Source organism: Jaculus jaculus, chromosome 16 (assembly GCF_020740685.1).
Source record: "Jaculus jaculus isolate mJacJac1 chromosome 16, mJacJac1.mat.Y.cur, whole genome shotgun sequence".
In the NCBI taxonomy this organism is placed as follows: Eukaryota; Metazoa; Chordata; class Mammalia; order Rodentia; family Dipodidae; genus Jaculus; species Jaculus jaculus.
The window spans coordinates 11,189,536-11,213,331 of NC_059117.1; the positions used below are offsets into that span (position 1 = coordinate 11,189,536).

Here is a 23,796-nt window from a genome sequence, read left to right on the forward strand (position 1 = left end):
TTGGGATGTGGTACTTTAGCATGGTGAGCTGGTCTTTCTTCCTGTACATTGTTCAAAGGCATACTTGAAGCATAAACTTCAAGAATACAGTGGCTCAAAGACCAGAAAAGAACCCCTAAGAGGAGAACACAGCAGAGCAAAACTCAATTAAATTTTAACCTTTCAAACTTAAAAAGATCTGGACTTGTTCCATTTCCTCCTTACCTAAATTAAATTGGATCCCCAAAGACACAAATAGAGATGCAAGAAAATAAATTTTGGAAAAAAACACAAGTACTTCTCAAGAACCAGGTTCAATTATGGCATACTTCATTTATTCACTGCAGTATATAAGTATATTCAAGTTACATGAATTGATATTCATTGATTCAACAACAGAAAAAGAGTATGTCCTTTATGTTCACAATTATACTACATCAGAAGTGGTGGGAAAAAAATTATAAAATTCTAAATTGTAACATATTTAAGGACAGCATAATTCATGTGATACATCTTAATCAAAACAACTGACATCAAAGCTGTCCACAATTCTAATTCCTATTATTTAAAAGTATTTCTGATATAAAATTATATGCAGTAAATACAGATTTAATGAAATCTTTGGATAGAAATGTCACAATTGTTTTTCTCTATAATGAGCTATTATTACTAGATGCTAATTTGGAAAAGGGCAAATCTCATAATGAAATTAACGTGGCATTTTATTGAAAATTGGAGGATTCTCTTAAAAATGCTCAGAAAAGCCTGACTGGAAACTATTTTTTAACAGCAAACACACTGATTTTACTAACATATAATCTTATTAACTGTGAGATGTAGATTATTACTTTAATTTTTAATTTTAATTTTTAACAGCAAATACATTGATTTTATTAACATATAATCTTAATAACTGTGAGATGTAGATTATTACTTCTATAGTCCTTTAGGAAGCCATGTTTTTGAGGAAAATTCTGAGAATGATACTTCTTAGAAATTTGTGAAACATATTTAAAATTAGTGTTGTTACTATACACTGTGCAAACATCACACACATCATTAGAAGGTAAATCTAGACAATTACTTAGGCCACTGACTGTGACACTGGATTACGTATGTTGAAATCCACAGTTCTTGGTGCCAGCCCATGGGTTTGAGGGTCACTTTCTCTGAAGTGGGGGCTGGACAGTGGAACCACCACACTGTGGAAACCAACAAGTAATTATTCATTCAAATTAAGAAAACAATCCAGTTTTCTTTCTTGATGGATACCCATAATAAAATTATTCTGTGAGATTCTAGCAGGACTGATATAAATGATCAAGAGCAAATATTCAAGGTCTTTCATTTGGCTAATGGTTTGATTCTTGTTTTTTGAGTGTACATATTGCATGCATCATGGCACTGCTTCATGTCATGTCATATATAGTCATTCAGTTTTAGGCCAAGTATGCATTTATATCACTAAGGTTTTATTTAAAAGCATGAAGCATATCTAGAAAGGTGACAAAAACAGAAAACAGTCTTTGATATACTTTCTTGCACAAATAATTTGGGGCCTTGATTTTCTTAAGAGAAAAATGAAATATTTAGTCTGTGTCATGAAAAATGGCCATTTTGGCTCCTGAACATACCAGTTTGGACTTTGCACATTCATTCCTGCCTTTCCCACAGAGAAGAAAGCCCATTTAGCTCTGTGAGCAGAAAGTACCAGAGAAACTCTAAGAGTCTATAGAAGGAATGATCATCCATTTGCTGGTTATTCCAAATATAAAATGAAAGAGTGAATATACAGTCACTTTCTGGAGCATATGTTCCAACTCCTCAGCTGTGTGTGTTTGGTGCTTGATATTAACTGTCACAGAAGACAAACTTGCTCCTCCAGTCACTAAATGGGTATGTGATGTGGGTGATGATGGCCCGTGGATGGGTCAAGAGGAGCATATGAAGTTTGCTGCTCAGTAGTGAAATTAATAAACACCTGCAAGAAATAAAAAGGATAGTCACTAACTCTCAAGAACAGTCCACCTTTGGCTCTCAACTGTCACAGACAGACATATGCACTCATGACCTCATCCCTTTATTAATATCTATCAATCCACCGAGGATTCAACTTTGGGATTAATGACCAACAAACCACCTGGAAAGCCTCGATGCTTCAAGTGCAGTGTTGATGAGGTACATTTCTGTGACTTTTCCTGCCCCCAGAGTTAGCTAGCATCCAATTACTGCAAATCCCATTAGTCCTTGGAAGCAAATAAGGTGAGGACTGTTAGCAGGCATGACTTGACTCAGGGAATGTCCAGTGTAACTATGAAAAATCTGAAGTTCTCCTGAATGGGATGCACGATGAACCAACAGCCCAAGTGGTTAGAGTACTTATTAGAATTTTGTAAAACTGAGGAACATTACTTTGAGAAAATAAAAAACCAGCAAGCAGAAGAAGTAATCTGGCTAATTTAAGAAACTACTGGATTAGCATACCAGAGCAGTGCCCTCTGTGCCCTTCGAGATACTGTACCTGTTCCAGAGTGGTCTGGCTAATGGAATAATGCTCAATCCTCAGGAGGCTCTTGTTGTTCTCTAGAATGCCAAACAAGTCAGCTAGGCATTCCCAATGTTTTGGCACATGATACTCCAGGGAATTAAGATGCTGTCCCTGAAAGCCAAACCATATAAAGCATCACAACTGAAAATCATTGAACAAATTAAATCATGCTAAATGGAATCACCAAATAAATGCAGCTAAGTTGTTTTATTTTTTTTTTTCTGACCACACATGAGTACCAATGATGTAGGTTAATATAGAATTATCTTGTGAATATCCAATGAATGCTTACTGATGCCTGAGGCATATTTGATAAATGGCAATTGCCAGGTTGAACTGATGCTCTGTGCCTCATCTGTCCCCACATTGCCATAAGCGTAGGGAGGAACTTAAAGAGACAGAAGGTGTTTCAGAAACAGGAAGTGAGCATGGCCTGGAGGACATATCTGGAGGTGCCCTGAGCTTCACAAAGGGCATGGAATTCTTGTCTTTCAGAGGACGCTTCTCTGTGAGCTGGGCAACTCCTGGTAAGAAATGTAATCACTCTGCATGTGGTCATGTGTATCAGTGGAGACAAGGACAGCCACTAGAGGAGTATGGGCACATGAGTGACAGTGTCAAGCACAAATTACTTGTTGAGATCGATAAGCATTAGCAAATTCAGAGGGCGGCAGGAGAGGAGTCAGAGATTCTATGTGTCTGCAAGATCCCATGTGTTGAAGACCCTGCTGTACCAGGGGCCATATTTGGTCACATCAGGTGTGAAGAGGGTCATGATCCTGAACATTTGTACAAGCTTATAAATCCTACATGACATGGATGGGCAAAATGATTTCTTGCAGTCTTTCAGCCTAAACAATATGAGTTGTGCAATGCAACTGTGCCTACTGATAAGAAGTGCATGCAGTCCAGTGTGCAATCAGTGTTACCACCGTGAGAGTTGTGATAGGGAGGCATGAAACCGACTCACAATGAGGCAAACAGGCAGCCAGTGGCATATTTGACAATAAAAAGTATGACAAGAAAATGACAAGTATATTTATACCTTTTTGCATAGCTATTTCCTCCAAATTAAAACATTCCTTCCTGGAGGGAGGAGACTTACAGACTTAAAAAAATACAAAGTTCAAATAGAAAGATCCTCCCCAAGGTTATAAAATCAATAAACAATTGCTGGAGAAGGGAGACACTCCAGCGTAACTTCCCAAAAGTTGAGTAGGGAGCTCCCAGGATGCAGCTTCTGTGAACTGTCACGCATGCTACGTTAGAATTTCAGTGACATGACTGCCTGTGGATCACCCATGATCCTGTAAGGAACCCCAATAAGCTCATTAGTTCACTAAGCTAGACTTACGTAGAATCATTTGTTTGGTCTGTCTCAGGATTCTGTCTGGAGTGAATAGCAATTTTGCTCATGTGTCCCCAGGAAAAGTCACATGACATACCTTAAACCGGATTCCTGGGAAGTGGAGCTTCAGGAAGTCCGAAATAGTATCAGGTCCATTTGCTTCCTTATGGAGCCAAACTTTGATGGTATAACCATCACCAAATCTGAAAATTAAATAAAAATGTGGGTACTACCATGTATGTTATACATTAATGTAAGGTAGGTATATTCTAGGTTCATTTGCACAGACAGACTAAGTAATGACTCTAAATTATCAGGATATTTGGAGTCTCCAGTTGATAACATGGAGAAGTTAGCAGGAGATCAGATGTGTAGTTGTCACTCACTTACATCGAGCCAGACACTGGTTTAACTTAAGGAAAATCAGCAAATCCAGAAATCAACACCTAGTCAATAAAAGAGCAAAGGTGAAAATGCAAATTGTGGAAGCAAAGTGCTGACTTAGAGAAATCAGAAATGGGCTGGAGAACTGGTAAACATCTTGCTGGCTCCATTCCTTCAAGGTCTGCAATGATTAAAATGCGGCTAGAAGATGAAAGAGAATACATAAGAAATTTATATATTGTTTTGACTGTTAAGTAAAAGAATTTTCCCAGCTGTACTTCCAGACAGCCTCAGTGGGCAGTACTGAAAGTAAAGTAAGCCTTCTTCCTCAGAAACATTCTTCCTATCCTTGCAGAGCCCTGGAGATCATTTCAGTACTGTACAAGCAACAGCAAGTTATAGTCAGACCAAAGTAATTATAATAGTGATCCTTACGAATGTATAGTGTTTCCAAAAAACTTTGTCATCTTCTACTACTCCATCCCACATGCCTAGAATAGTATTGGAAACATTATATCATCCTGAAAATGTTCTGATTAGTAATAAGCAAATACACCATGATTAATGAGATTTGTGTCATTGTTTCTCAGTAGCATATCTATTTCCAATATAGAACATGGTATCAAACGCTAATACATAATGTAGTGCCTAGTACTAATAGTAAATATCTTAAAGGATGAATGAATGGTATACCCAAAGTCTAAGAGTCACCATTTACTTATAAAGCGTCACTGGGAAATGATGCAACAAGCTTAAGTAACATTTCCATAAGCAAAGCTGATCATAATGCATTTATGCTTGCATGTTCTCCTGTAGTGAAGACAGACGGCCTACGATAGCATGAACATATTTGAGACGTGAGAGTATCATCAGAGTTGTCCACACAAAGGTTCTATTACCCTGTCTCCTGCCTACAACTTCTGCAACAGAAAATTTTATATTAGAGCTGGGCATGGTGGTGCACACCTTTAATCCCAGCACTTGGAAGGCAGAGGTAGGAGGATCGCCATGAATTCAAGGCTACCATGAGACTACATAGTGAACTCCAGATAAGCCTGGGCTAGAGTAAAACCCTACCTCAAGAAAAACAAAATAAATAAATAAATAAATTTATGTTAATTATAATATATGCAAGAAATTCTCAAATAGAAACATGAGAAACACAGAAGCATACTATATATCAAACAAAGGCCAATAAGCCCAAAAGAGTTGGAATACAGCTGAAATAACAATTCTGTAAAATAAGTTGTCAAGATACACCAAAAGCCCATGAACTTTTATAATCCCAGGCTTAAGATTCTACTTATAAATATACCTTCTCCCCAAATCAAAATCACAGATTTAATAACAAACACATTTATTTCCACCTCAACCATTAAATACACCCTTATTGAGAATTTTAAAATCAAAAAATTTTAAAAAGGGGGCTGAAGAGATGGCTCAGTAGTTAAGCACTTGCCTATGAAACCTAAAGACCCAGGTTCAAGGCTCAATTCCCCAGGACTCATGTTAGCCAGATGCACAAGGGAGTGCACGCGTCTGGAGTTTGTTTGCAGTGGCTGGAGGCCCTAGTGCGTGCTCTCTCTCTCTCTCTCTCTCTCTCTCTCTCTCTCTCTCTCTCTCTCTTTCTGTCACTCTTAAATAAATAAATAAAAATAAAACAAAAAAAATTTAAAGAATTTTAACCATAACACAAGGGTAAAGGAGATAGACATTGAGGACACTCAACACCTACCACCTACCAAACCAGAGATCCACAGTCTCCTAAGAGCCTATCACTGAAGTAGACTTAAAATGCACCCAACATGGCTCAGGGAATTTTGCAAAAGAGGGGGCGGAAAGATTGTTAGAGCCACAAGTTGTGACATTATGCACAGACACATTGCCTTTCCCCCATAACTGACTGCTGCCCTCACAAAGCATGACCCACAATTCCCACAGAGTTGACCAGCATCCCCAGTGAGGAGGGCCTCTTCAGAAAAGGGGCAGGGAGGAGGGACATAATGGTATCAACATGTGCTGTTTACATACTAAGTATGCCCTGCTCTTATAAAAATAAATTTTAAAAGTGAATTTTAACAAATAAATTCTTAGTATATTAAATGTAAAATAGAAAATTATAGACTAAGAAGAATATTAATTATGAAAAGATATACTTATAAAAGACTCAAATGAAATGCTAGAATGTAATTGGAACAAGAGGAATCATAATATGATTCTTGGTCATTTCTTTGCCACTTCTGAATTCTAAATCAAGGAGAAAATGCCACTATTATAATTAAAAAAATAGATAGTTTCTTAAAAAGAAAGTAAAGAGAAACACACCAATGTATCAAATCAATAAATATTTTGCAGCTTCTGATTTTCAAATTTTTTGTTGAGAATCTGGTCATCACATTCTTTCCAAAAGTTACATGTAGAAAACTTCGATTCATATAAGTTAATCTTTGAATTAAATAATACATATTGCAAAATGTGTTATACACACACACACACACACACATACATACATACATCCCCCAAAGACTCAGGTGCTATATATATATATATAATTGAGTTTGCAGGGCTGGAGAGATGGCTTAATGGTTAAAGCGTTTGCCTGCAAAGCCAAAGGACCCGGGTTCGGCTCCCTAGGACCCACGTTAGCCAGATGCATAAGGGGGCTCACACATCTGGAGTTCATTGACAGTTGCTGGAGGCCCTGCTACAACCATTCGTTCTCTCTCTCTCTCTCTCTCTCTCTCTCTCTCTCTTTCTCTCTTTCTGTCAAATAAATATTTAAAATAAAATTGAGCCAGGTGTGGTGGCGCACGCCTTTAATCCCAGCACTCGGGAGGCAGAGGTAGGAGGATCACCATGAATTCGAAGCCACCCTGAGACTACGTAGTGAATTCCAGGTCAGACTGAGCCAGAGTGAGACCCTACCTCAAAAAAACAAACAAAAAAATAATAATAATAAAAATAAATAAATAAATAAATAAAATTGAATTTGCAGCTTCAGCCCCTGGCAGACAGTCTCCTGCTACTGGGGCAAGGGCGTTGTGTCACTGGGGATGGATCTCAATTCCAGCACGATGGTGTGCACAGAGGTTGTGAGCTCGGGCTGTGCTTGCTGGTGGTGCTGGCTGTTTGGTGTCTCTCTGCTTGGACTTAAAAATGGGAGCCAGCTTCTGCCACCATTTACTGGAACTTCCCCTAGGTCTATAAGCTTAAAGTAAATCCCTTGCTTCCTTGACCTGTGCCTAATTTGGATATTCATCCCAGCAACGTAGAGCTGACTACAGCAATATACAATCATATTTCCGTCACGTGCTTCTTAAGGAATCTACACAAGCCTATGTGCATACGGTCACAAATCCACTGATAGCTTCTTCCCAGTAAATACATGAACATGATGCATCCTTTAAGCTGGCTTTTCCTCAGCCAAATGCTGGCCCCGAGAGCAGAGGGCAACTACTCTCCTCAGCTCTCACATGAGCTCCTGTCAGGCCTGTGTCTTGCATATAGTTGTCCATGGCGATCTGACTCACCATCGCCCTATCTCACTACACCCACATCCGGGTGATGGACTGCTATTTGTTCAATCAGCTAAATTTCAGTAACTTGCTCTCAATAACTGAACTGTAATTGCTTATCTCTTGTTCCATGGTGTGTGGAAAGTAGGAGGGAAAAGTGGCTCTGAGGAAGGAGAGCTAAGTTTTGAGTTGGGAAACAAATATGTATTTGAGCACCTGATATGTGACCAGTGTCTTTGTGTTAGAAATGTCCTCATCCTTATGTCTGTTTTTAAGTTGCTCTGCTAGAAAGAATGGGAGCCCAGGAGAGAGAACAGAGATGTCTGTGCTTGCGTCTATCCTCAGTGAGGCGTCAAGCACCTGCTACCCTTTAGTCTTCAGGATTTAGATGCCGCTGCCTGTGTCTGCAGAACAAGCACCGAACAAAGCCTGCTCAATGCTGAGGAGCTGGCTGAGCTCCACAACTGGAGAGGATGATGGAGGGAGACACAAAATTTTATTTTTTTTTAATTTATATTGAGAACTTTAATGTGTGACCAGGTTACAGCTTGGTCATATTCCCATTGAGTTGTGCTCTTACATCCCTCTACCCCACCCCAATTCCACTGAAGGCCCTTGTCAGTGGCGTTGTCGGTAATCACTGCGGGGCTATTATTGAAGCAGTCAGGCCCTGTGGTGGGACAATGAGCAGGTACAATTCTAATATCTATAAGTTGAATCCAAAACTCCAGCTTGCAGCAGGCTATCATCTAACGGCTAGCATAGTTCACTCTTTATGTAATCACAGTTACACAATATGTTCCATTTGCTCTTCTCAACCACCTGTGTGCTGCTTCTAGCAGATGGCATTTCCTCTTTATAAGATGCAAAATTCTGAAGCACAAGGGATCAGAATACCGTTTTACTATCACTCAGCTTACTGCCTGCAGAGACAGAGCTCACTCCACAAGCACATCTTTTCATCTTAAGTGCCTTTGTTGTTTCGTTGAGCCTGGAAAACAATATAAACATTGCATATGCAAATAAGGATGTTTGTAAAGGTTATAGATCCAAGGTATTAACATAAAAGAGTTTCTGACAAATAAGTAATATTAAATCAAAAACAATGCGTGGGGCTGGAGAGATGGCTTAGCGGTTAAGCGCTTGCCTGTGAAGCCTAAGGACCCCGGTTCAAGGCTCCATTCCCCAGGACCCACGTTAGTTAGATACACAAGGGGGCGCATGCATCTGGAGTTCGTTTGCAGTGGCTGGAAGCCCTGGAGTGCCCATTTTCTCCCTCTCTCTCTCTCTCTGCCTCTTTCTCTCTCTGTCACTCTCAAATAAATAAATAACAATGAACAAAAAAAAATTTAAAAAAAAAAAAAAACAATGTCTGGCAGCCTAAACAGCATTCTTCCTGGAAGAGAAACACCTTTGCCAAGAACCTCAATAAGCCTGGTTAAAGACAGGGTGGTGTGGCGGATGGCGAAGCTTCCCAGTGAATAGCTCTAGCCCCACTGCTGCCCTCTCCGTGAAGTCCTCAGCACCCAGAAGACCGAATCAGTCACCTTTGTACTGCCGCCTTTACAATACCCAACACACGCACTGTAAAGGAGGAAAGGTTTACGTTCTGTAATTCACGGTTTCAGGAGATCCCAGCCCATCACGGTAGAGAAGGCCTGGCACAGTAACTCGTGTGGCAGAAGCATGTGGTGCCAGTTGTTCACATCACAGTAGACCACGACCCGATGGCAGCCAGAATCGGGGCCAGCTGCTTCTGACAGCTAGGTTCTACTCCCTAAAGGTCCCACAGCCTCCCAAACTAGCACCACCAGTTTGGGAGGTAGGGCTAAAAGTGGAAACCTATGGCAGACATTCCAGATCCAAACCAAAACAGTGAGTTTCTTAAATGATTCCATCAAGCATAGACCCAAATTTCAGAGCATAAGTCAAAACTGCCAACAGAAAAGACCAACAGAATCACCATTATTAAGCACAGGAGGCCAGGCCCACTTTGACTCAAAAGACAAATTTTGGCCAAGGTATAGGTCCATGGCACAGTAGCTAACACATGCGAAGCCTTATGATCTAGCCCCAGCGCCACAAAGACAGCAGCGTTGCTGTGGTCTGAGGGTCTGTCCATTCTGGACGACATCATCCCAAAGGAGACAAGGCGTTGGAATGTTGCAGCACGTCTGTTTACATCAGAGTTCAGTAGCAGCAACAAAGCTGTTCTCACACCAAGTCTCTTTGAGAAGCAACAGCACTAAAAGCCATCACTGCCTTCCCATGCTTTTTTTCTCTGAGCCTGTGAGAGTCATGAAAGGGCACACCCCATGGAAGAAGCCCTGGCAGTCTACTTTCTTAACTGATGAGCGGGGCCAGTGGAGAGGCACTCAGTGGGTAAGACCTGAGGAGGAGTGGACCATCAGTGATGAGCAGCTTTCACAGCCAGCACACTGCAGAGGACTGTGGCCTCCATACAGCCAGAGGGCTCAGCAGAGCGAAGCACCTGGGCAGAGATGGATGCTGCAGAGGACTGGCCTCCGCGTGGACGGAGACACCTGGGCACAGACGGACGCTGCAGAGGACTGTGGCCTCCATGTACTTGATGGAGGTACTCTGCATACTTATACAATGTTATTTATATTACAGCAAGAGGAAAAAGTGGTATTTCAAAACGTCTTAAACTGTGAAACTAAACAACATTCCACAGCATTTGGAATATGGCCGCCTATCTCCTTCCCAGCTCTCAGCTCAGAGAAAGAAAAACTGCAACCTACACTAAGAACCCAGAAATCACTCACCACCTTCCCTCCCAGACCTGAGCCAGCAAGAGAAGTGGCAGGATGTATTCTGAGCAGTGGGAGGGTGACAGCATTTCTTAGCCTGACCCCTTCTATGTGTGATGAACCCATGTTGCTATTGGGCATAGCTGAGAATGCTGGAGTCTCTCTCTGTCTTCACACCTGCCTGATGTGAGGATTGTACTCCAGGAGAAGCAAGCAGAGAAAAGCAGAATCTATAACCTTCATCTCTTTAAGGAGCACATGACCCTGGAGGAGGAGTGTCACACAGAGAAGTGTGATAAGGTCTTCAGGTGCTTCGCCTCAGAGGAGAGGCAAGCCATAAAACAGATATATTCTAAACTCTTCCCAGTGGAGCGGGCTTCATTTCAAATACGTGTAAAGAAGTTCAAGCACAAGGGTGCTCTGCAAAGGAGTAAATGTGGCTAAGAATCTTTACATTGATGTGAAAAATAGGGTAGCTGTAAGCCATCTAGCTTATCAGAGATAACCTGCTGGACAACTAGAATCAGAAACACTGTAATCTGAAAAACGGATTTCAGGAACCAGCTTCTGAAGGAGCATGGATTTGATGATGTTAATCTTTAAAGTAACTTGTGCCTACAGCATTGTTGAAGATGACAGAGTAATCAGGGCACATTCAGTGACTCTCGACAGCTGTGAGCAAGTCGAATGAGTAGGCAGATGCAATCACAAGTAGTTTGAGGAGTACAGAAATATAAACAAATGCTATGGACACAGATGAAGCAGTGCTAGCAGGGATGTTTATAGTAGTGATACTTTAATATTAGAAGATAAAATATCACAACAATAACCTAAACTTATACTTTAAGAGGCTAGTAAATAAACAAAACTAATTTTAATTCAAAGAGAAGGGAGGAAATAATAAAGAATGGAGCTGGAATTAATTAGATCAGGAATATAAAAATAGAAATTCCCAGATACCCTGTCCCAGAGAGTGCACACAGCATGGAAATCTGTTCTTCTTTTTCAGAAGGTAGCAAGACCAGAGGAGATAAACCACCTCTTGCTTTTCAGCCTAGCCACAGCGCAATCCAAAGAGGAACTGGGGAGACAAGCAAGAGCGCTGCTTCCATGCTGTTCCTGATAATCAGCAGCAGGGTGTACAAGACAGACCCTGGTGATACACAACACCTACCAAGGCAGAGATCCAGACTCCTAAGAGCCCATCACTGAAGTAGCCTTAAACCTCACCTACCCCAGCTCAGGGAATTTTGTGGAAGAGAAGGCGGAGATGTAAGAGCCACAGGTTGAGACATCATGCCCAGAGGCGTTCCCTGCCCCCTCAAATAACTGACTTCTGCCCTCACAACACATAAATTACAACTCCATGGGGAATACCTGCAACCCCACTGAGGAGCATCCCCAATGGGATGGGGGCAGGGATGAGGGAAACAGTAATAACAAATATTATAAAAAGATTAAACAACAAGAAGAATATAAGAGTAACTGGTAATAGGAATTTGAATATCTTATTGAATGAATAGGCTATGGAAAGAATCAAAGAACTGTTCAATATTTAGATTCATTAACCAATAAGAATAAGGGGAGACTCAAGGTGCAATAATCAGACATGAAAGAGACAGCTTGACTACTGACTTTACATGAAGAAACCCCATCCTACATAGTTTTATACACATAAACATGTTTAAATATATTTTCATATTTTATTTGATCTACTTACATTTTTCTAAAACTCACTGAGGCTTTCAACTCATTAACAAAAAGACAACACATGATAAAAATGGTCAGGGTATCTGAACAGACATTTCCTCAATGATAATACATACATATGCACATAAAAATTGTTCAGAGGCGGGCTGGAGAGATGGCTTAGCGGTTAAGCGCTTGCCTGTGAAGCCTAAGGACCCCGGTTCGAGGCTCGGTTCCCCAGGTCCCACGTTAGCCAGATGCACAAGGGGGCGCACGCATCTGGAGTTCGTTTGCAGAGGCTGGAAGCCCTGGTGCGCCCATTCTCTCTCTCTCCCTCTATCTGTCTTTCTCTCTGTATCTGTCGCTCTCAAATAAATAAATTTAAAAAATTTAAAAAAAAAACTAAAAAAAAATTGTTCAGAGGCTAGAAAGATGGCTTAGAGGTTAAAGCACTTGCCTGTGAAGCCTAAGAACTCATGCTCAAATCTCCAGGTCCCACATAAGCCAGACGCACAGTGACAGAAGCATGCAATGCTGCACATGCATCCAAGGGGCTCCCATGCATATGGAGCTCAGTTGCAGCAGCTAAATACCCTGCCATGTCCATTCTCTCTCTCTCAAAATAAAAACAAAATGTTAAATTACGCCCATTAAGATAACTAAAATTTAAAAATCAGGAGACAAGTTATGAAAAAAATGGTACAAAACTAATTAATAAAAAAAGAAAAATGCACATGGACAGTGATATAATTGAATACTTCAACAAAACAGAATGTGTTTAAATGAATAGATTTTGCCTCTCATGATAATAATGAAAGAATTAGTACTTTTCCTACATCTAACTCAAAACTATTACAAAGAAGCAAAGAATTTTGAACAGGTGTAATAAAATGTGAAAAATGTTCTTAAAAAAAAAGAATGGAGAAAAATTCAGAGCCTTAATATCCTGATAATGGGAATGTAAAATGATGTAGCCAAATAGGAAATCTTCTGGTAGTTCCTAAAGAATGTACATATGACCCGGTAACCTCAATTCAACGTACATTTAAAGAAATGAAAGCCTGTCCACACAAAACTCACATATGAATGCTTCTACAAATATTATACATAATAGTCATATCAGTGAATGTATATGTATTATTCAGCCATGGGACAAAACAAGGTAATATTATATGCTATATCATGAATGAGTCTAAATATATCACATTATATGAAAGGAGACCCCCTCCACATCATATGCATATGATCATACATGACATGTTGTTGCATAGCCATTTCCTATGAATGGAAACTCTCCCTCCTGGTCCTGACTGAGGAAAGAGGTTGGTAAGACTTACACATCTCTGATTAGCCTGATGGTAATTGTTGCAGTCACGTTTGCATTGCTGGCAGAAATCACCCGACCAAGAGCAGCTTGTGGGGAAAAGGGTTTATTTTGGTTTTCAGGCTCGAGGGGAAGCTACATGATGGCAAGGGAAATGAGGGCATGAACACTGGCCAACATAAGGTGGACAACAACAATAGGAGAATGTGCCAAACACTGGCATGGGGAAACTGGCTATAATACCCATAAGCCTGCCCCCAACAATACACTCACTTTAGGAGGCACTAATTCCCAAATCTCCATCAGCTGGGAACCTAGCATTCAAAATTTCTAAGTTCTGAATCAAACCACCACATTCCGCCCTTGGACTTCATAACTGATAACAATACATGATATAAAATGCAATGCAATCCTCCAACTTTAAAAGTCCCCATAATTTTTATTAATCCCAATCAATTATATTCAAACAACCTCACAGTCCAAGGTATTTTAACTGAGCCACAATCCCAAAAACAAAAACAACTTCATGACACAGGAAAAAACACACTGCAAAAGATGGCATTGGGCAGAGCAAAGAAACATTCAACCAATACAAGATTTAACCCAACCAGGACAAACATCAAACTCTGTAGTTCCAAGTCCAACAACTCTAGTCAGTGACAAATCTCTAAGTCTGATAATTCTAACCAGCAACAAGTCTCTGGAGTTCAAATTCTGCCTATCTAGCTGGACTACTTACAGTCCTGGAAAACTTCATCTAAGGCTGGCAGCTCTCCTTAGCAGCTGTCTTGTGGTCCCAGCATCTCCACTGGGTCTCCACTGCAACCCATAGTCCATCATCACAGCTCCATCAGGTCTCCATGCAGGCATCCAGCAAACTGGCTTCACACTGCCCATGGCCATTTCCAAAACACAAGACCATGTTGTAAATTCAATGACCCTCTCTTTTCTGCATTTCTATATTCCATAATGCCAGGTGGGGTGCCAATTTGTTAATCCAGGGGGGAATAAAGCAGACTTTGAAGAACAAGACACTCCTTCAGCATTCAGGCCCCTTCAAAAGATTGCATTCTTTCTGTTGTCCCAATGCAGAACAGCTGGCCCAATCTCAATGGCTATAATCTCTCCTACAACTGCAGCTGAATGGGCCGAAGTTTTGGCCCACAGATTTCTGCTCACACCAGTCCATTTCTATGCAATGCAACCCTGCACAACTTCTCAGGACATGGGCATAACAGCAAGCCTCACACAAACTGCTTGTAGCCCAGTCCTGGCAAAGCTCTTTCTCACCCTCATAAGCCAAACATCACAGTCCATAGTTCTCACTCCATTCAGGTTTTTCAACTCTGACCAGAATAGTCCGTCAAGCTGTACTTACAGCACTGCAAGGTGTCTCTTAGGTCAAGGTTTCAAATTCTTCCACATTCCTCTTGAAAATCACCTCCAAAAGCCACACAGTCAGGCGTCTAGCAGCAATCCCATTCATCTGTACCAACTTTACTACTGTAGTCAGGTCTGCAGTGCTAGCAGAAATCATCTGACCAAGAACAGTTTGTGGGGAAAAAAGGTTCATTTTGGCTTATGGGCTCAAGGGGAAGCTCCATAATGGCAGGGGCAAACAATGGCATGAGAAGAGGATAGATATCACTCCCTGGCCAACATAAGGTGGAAAACAGCAATAGGATAGTATGCCAAACACTGGCAAGGGAACACTGACTATAATACCCATAAGCCCAGCCCCAACAATACACTGCCTTCAGAAGACATTAATTCCTAAATCTCCAGATGTGTGCGCCCTCTTGTGCATCTGGCTAACATGAGTCCTGGGGAATCTAGCCTCGAATCGGGGTCCTTAGGCTTCATAGGCAAGTACCTAACCACTAAGCTATTTCTCCAGCCCTAATTCCCAAACTCAATCAGCTAGGAACCTAGCATTCAGAACACCTAAGTTTATGGTGTTCTGAGTCACCTGAATCAAACCACCATAGTAATACTAGTTAATATGTATAAATGAATATTTTGATGGCAGTATGACATGTCCAGTGGCTGCAATTAATATAGAACATTGGCAAGTATGATACAATAAGGAGGTTGAGTTATCTGTGCATCTTGGCCTGTCCTTTCTTCTTTCTCAAGCTTCCAGACCCTGGCACCAAAAGGCAATGACAGATTGGTGGGCCTAAGCCACATCCCAGCCACGTCCTAGCTGGCTGTCAGACACTTTCAGCTTCTTAAGTAGGAATAACAACCCTTTGACACCACTTAGGCTTTATGAACTTTGCAGAGGATTTGTGACAAACTCTAACTGCTGAACATTTTCTTTACTTGGTTCTTAAGATGAAACAAAAAAAAAATCAAATTTGTGCAATATTTTTAAAGTATGAAACGAAATTTTGATGATTCTTGCAGTTTCTTACAAATAAATTTGGTGATGACAGTTCAAACCAATAGTTGATAAATCTCCCAAATATCAATTCTGCTTCACTTTAAATCTAAAGTATACTTCTTACCTAATTGAAACCCATGCTAAGCTGTGCTTCCTGTGCTCAGGTTGGATTTACACTAGAAATAGCAACCTCGTAGAGGACATTTGAGTGTGTATTATGGAAGAATTAATCAGATAGATTTATTTTCAGGCAGTAGGGATTGGCCCAAAGAGAATTCCGCATTAGATCCAGTCTAGTCTCATCCTTTAATGCCAATGTCACCTGCTCACGTATGCTGGCCTCTTTCTAAGCCAGCCCCATGACTCCACCCCAGTCAGCTGTCTCTGGGACTCACCTGAGCCTGAGAGTGAAGCATACTCCAGTAAAATTATAAATAAGGGTTTATGGGGAGAGAGCAACTTCCTCTACTTCTCCTCCTTAGCTGCTCGTCATCTCTCCTCCCTGAACCTTGGGGTCTCAGTACCAATAAGACCTTTTCTCTGCATGCTGGCTATTTTGTTCTCTACTCTCTCACTGTCTTTCAGGATTTTTTAAGCTCTGACCCTTTTCGTCAGATTTCCCTGGAAAATCCCTTTCACATGTTCCTCCATGCCCTTATGCAGCTTCCCACATGGGTTCCCAGGTCACAGGGGTGTATCCAGCCACCACCTTTGATTCATGAACCACCCTGAACTCTCCTGAATAAATATAATGCTTTAAAATCCACCATTCTTGGTCCTTTTATTTCAATTCTTTAAAAAAAAAAAAACATAAAAAACCCAAAGGTTTATAGTTCATAAACTTTTCCTGAACTGTGCAAACCCTGATACAATATGACAGTTTTGCTTTCTGCATTGTGTTTAATCCACAGTAGGCCAGTGTGTACCCATGCTGAAGTTAGCTCTCCAGCAGAGACAGTCACAGCAAAAGATTGCCAAGGCCATGGAAGCAATTAGGACCACATAACAGACCTGATACTTCCTGCTAATGGAGAAGCTAAAGGTTTCAAACAGCAGCAAGTGAGAGTGCATAATGCATTGCTCTGGGAGAAGGCAGGCCTCATCCTGTCTAGGAATAAATGAGATCTGAAGAAAAGCATTTATTACCTAGAGTAAATATTGTTATTGATATTCTGGACTCATTAAGCTAGACAGAGCCCAAATGTTCTTGGTGCATCTTCTAATTGAGCCTAATCATAACCTGCAAGAAAATACCACTAAGCAACAGCCTGCTAAGAATATATATTCTCCAACATGTGCCACAAATACAGAGAGGCTATGTGATAGACTAGAAAGTGTTCACATGTAAAGGTACTGAAGTAAAGAAAATCAAAGATCTACCATCACAATGTTACCAGACATAGACCTAAGACAACAGGAGAACACATGAGCATGTGATAGCATTTAATGTCAGAGGGAGCAGTCTTATGTCTAGAAGACCCGTGAGTGGCAAAGAGCCAAACAGCAGGGACAGTAGCAACTTTAACACGAGAAGTAAAACTGCTTCTTTCCTAATCACATTTTCATTTAAGGCAGAAGGAAGGAAGTGATAGAAACTTGTGAGGTCCTCCACAAAAATTCAGACCTCTACCCACTGTCCTTTGACTACAGAAAGCTGATGTAAGAAAGCCTGAGCTGAAGAACTGCAGTAAAGCCTGGGAATGCAGGCTTACTCCTGAGCCCATGCACTGCAATAAACATTGGGATACTGTCTTACTCCTGAGTTCATGCACTGCAGAAACACTGGGGATGCAGTCTTTCTCCTCAGTCCTTGTGTTGCAGTAAACACTGGAAATGCAGTCTTACTCCTGAGTCCCTGCACTCCAGCAAACACTGGGAATGCAGTCTTACTAATGAGTGCATGCGCTGCAGTAAACACTGGGAATGCAGTCTTACTCCTGAGCCTATGCACTGCAGAAACACTGGGAATGCAGTCTTACTCCTGAGCCTATGCACTGCAGAAACACTGGGAATGCAGTCTTACACCTGAGTGCATGCACTGCAGTAAACACTGGGAATGCAGTCTTACTCCTGAGCCTATGCACTGCAGAAACACTGGGAATGCAGTCTTACTCCTGAGCCTATGCACTGCAGAAACACTGGTAATGCAGTCTTACTCCTGAGTGCATACACTGCAGTAAACACTGGGAATGCAGTCTTACTCCTGAGTGCATGCACTGCAGTAAACACTGGTAATGCAGTCTTACTCCTGAGTTCATGTGCTGCAGTAAACACTGGGAATGCTGTCTTACTCCTGAGTGCATACACTGCAGTAAACACTGGGAATGCAGTCTTACTCCTGAGTGCATGTGCTGCAGTAAACACTGGGAATGCTGTCTTACTCCTGAGTGCATGCACTGCAGTAAACACTGGGAATGCAGTCTTACTCCTGAGCCTATGCACTGCAGAAACACTGGGAATGCAGTCTTACTCCTGAGTGCATGCACTGCAGTAAACACTGGTAATGCAGTCTTACTCCTGAGTTCATGTGCTGCAGTAAACACTGGGAATGCTGTCTTACTCCTGAGTGCATGCACTGCAGTAAACACTGGTAATGCAGTCTTACTCCTGAGTGCATACACTGCAGTAAACACTGGGAATGCAGTCTTACTCCTGAGTTCATGTGCTGCAGTAAACACTGGGAATGCAGTCTTACTCCTGAGTGCATGCACTGCAGAAACACTGGGAATGCAGTCTTACTCCTGAGTGCATGCACTGCAGTAAACACTGGGAATGCAGTCTTACTCCTGAGTGCATGCACTGCAGAAACACTGGGAATGCAGTCTTACTCCTGAGTGCATGCACTGCAGAAACACTGGGAATGCAGTCTTACTCCTGAGTGCATGTACTGCAGTAATAACTGGGAATGCAGTCTTACTCCTGAGCCTATGCACTGCATAAACACTGGGAATGCAGTCTTACTCCTGAGTTCATGCGCTGCAGTAAACACTGGGAATGCAGTCTTACTCCTGAGTCCATGCATTGAAGTAAACACTGGGAATGCAGTCTTACTCCTGAGTCCCTGCACTCCAGCAAACACTGGGAATGCAGTCTTACTGCTGAGTCCATGTGCTGCAGTAAATACTAAGATGAGGACATGCTGCTCACTCCTGGATTCTCCTGCTTTGTGAAATAGATGGAGTTCATGCCAGCAACCTCTCTGAGAGTGACAGTTTTGCAGAGAACTGAGGGCATTACACTCATGTTTCTCAAAAAAAATAAAAAATCCAAGGTCACAACATGACAGGTGTTTCCTTCCATATCTCTTCAAAATACTGTAAGCTATTTACTATTTTACTCAATGGATAAAATAAACACCTTCTTTTAGGTTAACATTGTCAAAATCATACAGATAATGAGTAAAGAGATTCCTATAACTCTCTTAATGTTTGTCAAAGAACAGTTCACAAAAAGATTCCTATTTTTTATTCTTCAGGAAATCTAGTAGAAGTAAACACCATAAAAGAATATCATGTCCATCATTACATAATGTGCATAAAATTTCTTGAATTCACACACACACACACACACACAAAGAGAGAGAGAGAGAGAGAGAGAGAGAGAGAGAGAGAGAGAGAGAGAGATATGCATATACATAAACTTTACTTTAGACAAGATAGATCATATTCAAGGCCATATGTAGACTAATTTCATCTTTATATATGAAAGTAGTACTGAAAACTTAAGGAATTTCTGACAATAAATTCAGATTTAAAATTATTTCATTAAATAATAACCATTTTGAGCCAACTGCTTAACTTTTAGGATCTCAGTCTCCCTATGGAAACATGTATAAAATTAGAGTCATTTATATTATAAGAAGGATATAAATTGTTATGATATAAGATAATACAGTAATTATTATATTATTAGTATAATTAATAATATAAGAATAATATAATACTTTCCATGGCCTAGCGAAAGCAGTAATGAAAATGAGTGCAGACACATGGATCTGGGCTCAGCTTCCCAGACTTCTGAGATTAGACATTGGCTCAAAGCTACAAGTACAGGTGGTAACCCTCAGATTGCACATCTGCCCTTCCCACTCCTTCTGTGGAGAAGAACAAAAAGAATTATCCCAGCAGCCCAACAGTTCTTCCAGTGAGTGTGTAGAGTTCTCAGAATTCCCTCTGCACACCGCTTTCCATCATTACCACTTCTCTCACAGCATCAACAACTTCCTGTCTCTCAGCCCAATGGCTCCCTCTTTGCAAGTCCAGAGCAGCTGATGAAAAACTGCTCTTTTCCGGCAATGCCTCCTCTTCAGCTTCATTCACGGTCCCCAGCAGCAGCTCACTTTAGGTCATCATATTTAACTCCTACTAGAGAGCAAATATAACAGTTGTTCCCATTCGTTCTCTCATTTTTCACCCTAGAATTACAAATTCCCTCTTGGGAATTTATCTAAAAGTTATCTTGAAGTGAATGTCCCACTATTTTACTTCTACCCCATTTCCAGTCACGTGGTTCTAGATATGCCTAGTCCTATATTTCCTATGCTCTGTCTCTACAACATCACAGGTGATGCACACCTGCGCGTTACATGCCACCTTTCCCATGAAGCCACTCACACCATCCCTTCCACTAGAATGCTGAGTGTGTCCTCTGCACTCTTCCCTTACCTGCACTGAAGGCTTCTCTTGTTTCGTTTGTGTGTCTAGCCCATTGCCTTCAGAGCCCGTGCTGTATTCACTTCGCAATCCCTGGACAACAGGGACATGCAGCAGCATTTCCTGACTTAAGATGAGGTGAGGCTCATAGAATTATGATCGGCCCTCTTAATGTGAAGACCACAGAATTACACGAGCTTGTTCATGGGTGTCTGACACTAAATATTGATTTTTCTGAGATGAGGAATTCCACATTCACCATCACTAATGAGAAAATGCCCAAGAATTATCACAAATCTAAGCTGGTGTAGTGGTGCACTCCTTTAATCCCAGCACTCAAGAGGCCATGGTCAAAGGACTGCTGTGAGTTCAAGGCCAACCTGGGACTACATAGTGAATTCCAGGTCACCCTGGGCTAGAGCAAGACCCTCCCTAAAAATAAAAAGAAATCTAAGTCCCCCCAGATTTTTTTAAAAATATTTTTTGTTCATATTTTATTTATTTATTTGAGAGCGACAGACACAGGGAGAAAGACAGATAGAGGGAGAGAGAGAGAATGGGTGCGCCAGGGCTTCCAGCCACTGCAAACAAACTCCAGACGCGTGCGCCCCCTTGTGCATCTGGCTAACGTGGGACCTGGGGAACCGAGCCTCGAACCGGGGTCCTTAGGCTTCATAGGCAAGCGCTTAACCACTAAGCCATCTCTCCAGCCCCCAAAATTTTCATCCATCTACACTGGCACTGGTCTCCGCTCATCATCATGGGTGAGAAAGTCTGCTTAATTTTAATTTTAATTTTAATAACTTGGAAAATTAAAGCATAGTGCATTGTTTTGGTGAAGTGACAGCTCTAGCTGGTACTGTTCATGATCTGAACGTCCAAGAACAGAGGCTGAAATACCAGCATGAGAACGCATGAGGATCAGAACCTCTCTCCACTGAGATACCCAGTATGACAGGGAATCGCACTGAGATATCATGATCTAAATCTTAAAGAACAGAGGCATCCTACTGAGATACCCAGAATGAGAGGGCATGAGGATCAGAATCTCTGCCCAGGTAATTACCTTAGAACAACATTAATTTTGTTCATGCAACATGATGTTGTGAAAACAAATGAGATGGCAATTTGCATGCATCAGCTGGGTTGAAAACATGCTGAGTGTGTGGAAGTGAGATAACATCTCTCCCTTAATAAAACTATTTCTGATAAAAACAATTAGTCTGGGAGTTGGTCGCAGCAATTGAATTATATGATGCTTTAAAACAAAGCAAAATACAGAATTCTTCAGTACATTGTTGCATAGCTTCCCATCATGGAAGAGATCATTGCATATGCTCAGATAAAGACTTCCTTCCCCATGTGTGAAAATGACATAAATGTATTGAATAACCTGTTTCACTTTTAAATGAGCCAGTTTGTTATTTAGTGATGTAATCTTAATCTAAGCTTCTATGTTTATTGTAATGCTTTGTAGATACATTAAATCAAAGTTGTCACAACGAAGCATACGTGTTGCATAAAGTAAGGTCACACATTAATGTGCGACTTTCCAAATCAGCTCAAACAGCATTACCTTTCAGTTTGGGCATAAAACCCTTCCATAAGATTCTTTTCTCTTTTTAAATGGCTAAATACCATACCATAGGATGTAATCCTATGAAATTTATTCCATTTTTATTCTTAATTCCCAAAATTTTTTGAATGTTTTACAACTAAAAGTAACAAAGTGCTCACAATATGGAGGCTTTAAATTATATCATTTAAATCTTTTTAAAAATATTTATTTATTTGAGAGAAAAATGAAAGAGAGAGAGAAAGAGAGTGATTGAGTGAAAGAATGGGTACACGAGAGCCTCCAGCCACTGCAAACATATTCCAGAAGCGTGCACCACCTTGTGCATCTGGCTTACGTGGGTCCTAGGGAATTGAACCAAGGTCCTTGGCTTTCTAGGCAAATGCTGTAACCACTAAGCCATCTCTCCAGCCCTAAATCTTTTTGTTTGTTTGTTTGTTTGTTTGTTTGTTTTCGAGGTAGGGTCTCACTATAGCCCAGGCTGACCTGGAATTTACTTTGTAGTCTCAGGGTGGCCTCGAACTCACGGTGATCCTCCTACCTCTCCCTCCCGAGTGCTGGGATTAAAGGCGTGCGCCACCATGCCTGGCTCCTAAATCTTTTTTTTTAAATCACATAAACAGACTTTATTTTCCTTCCTTTCCCAATCAGGAATTTGTCTCATATACTTCAAGTTTCAAATCCCATGCTTCAGAAGCATGCTGTATGTTCTCTTCCTGGGAGAATTACTTTTCCTCACTAAGATGTAAGCCACTTTCTTAAGTCAGTTCCAAGGACAGAACTCTGAGCAGGTATTGCCTACAGCTGTTGCTGGTTCCTTGAAGGTGTGCTATGACTGTGCCCAGGAATATTAGCTACCAGTACTGTTGGGATTGCAAAAGGCACTACATAGAAGATTCTGGAATGCATCTCTAATTACTTGATTTCCCAAAGAGTTCAGCTATCAATTAGCTGGCACTCTAACTATCTTCATACACACACACACACACACACACACACACACCACACACACCTCACAGATTTGTTTATCATAAACATACATATCTCCATCACATACAGAACTATTCAGTAGCACATGACAATTCTGAGATGTGCATGTATGCTCTAGAGTCCATGGAGTTTAGACTGCTCAACTTCATAACCGCCATGTCTCAACTAAGGAAGGAATCTAGAGTCAAACTTTCGGATGACTACCTAGCATCCATTTTTTCATCTCCTTCAATATGTAAACATAATTTTATTTCAGTGATAAAGGATGTTGAGATTTCTCAGCCATCCAAATATCCAGATAACAATGCAAAGCAAGTTCAAGTTTAGAGGTAGGAGACAGGAAGCAAAAGGAGAAGGTCAAGATGTCTAAATAGAAAAAAATACATGTGTGGGCTGAAGGGATAGCAAAGTGGTTAAGGTGCTTGCTTGCAAAGCCAAAGGACCCAGGCTAAATTCTCTAGGACTCACGTAAGCCAGATGTACAAGGTGGCGTATGAATCTGGAGTTCATCTGCAGCAGCTAGAAGACCTGTTGTGCCCATTCTCTATCTTTCTGTCTGCATCTTTTTTATCTCTCAAATAAATAAACAAGATATTTTTTTAAAAAAGAAAACAATATGTGCATGCCCCTGTGA

General features: G+C 41.0%; 1 protein-coding gene across 1 annotated transcript in view; it reads right to left on the reverse strand.

Moving 5' to 3' along the window:
• Positions 1–287: 287 nt before the first annotated feature.
• Abca13 (ATP binding cassette subfamily A member 13) overlaps positions 288–23,796 on the reverse strand; it is a 367,979-nt gene continuing 344,470 nt past the window's right edge. The window contains exons 59-61 of the mRNA XM_045135973.1: positions 3,973–4,078; positions 2,501–2,638; positions 288–1,960 (exon numbers count right to left, since the gene is read on the reverse strand). Of these exons, the coding sequence (XP_044991908.1) occupies positions 1,868–1,960; positions 2,501–2,638; positions 3,973–4,078 (337 nt within the window). The 3' untranslated portion in view covers positions 288–1,867. The remainder of the gene's footprint in view (positions 1,961–2,500; positions 2,639–3,972; positions 4,079–23,796) is intronic.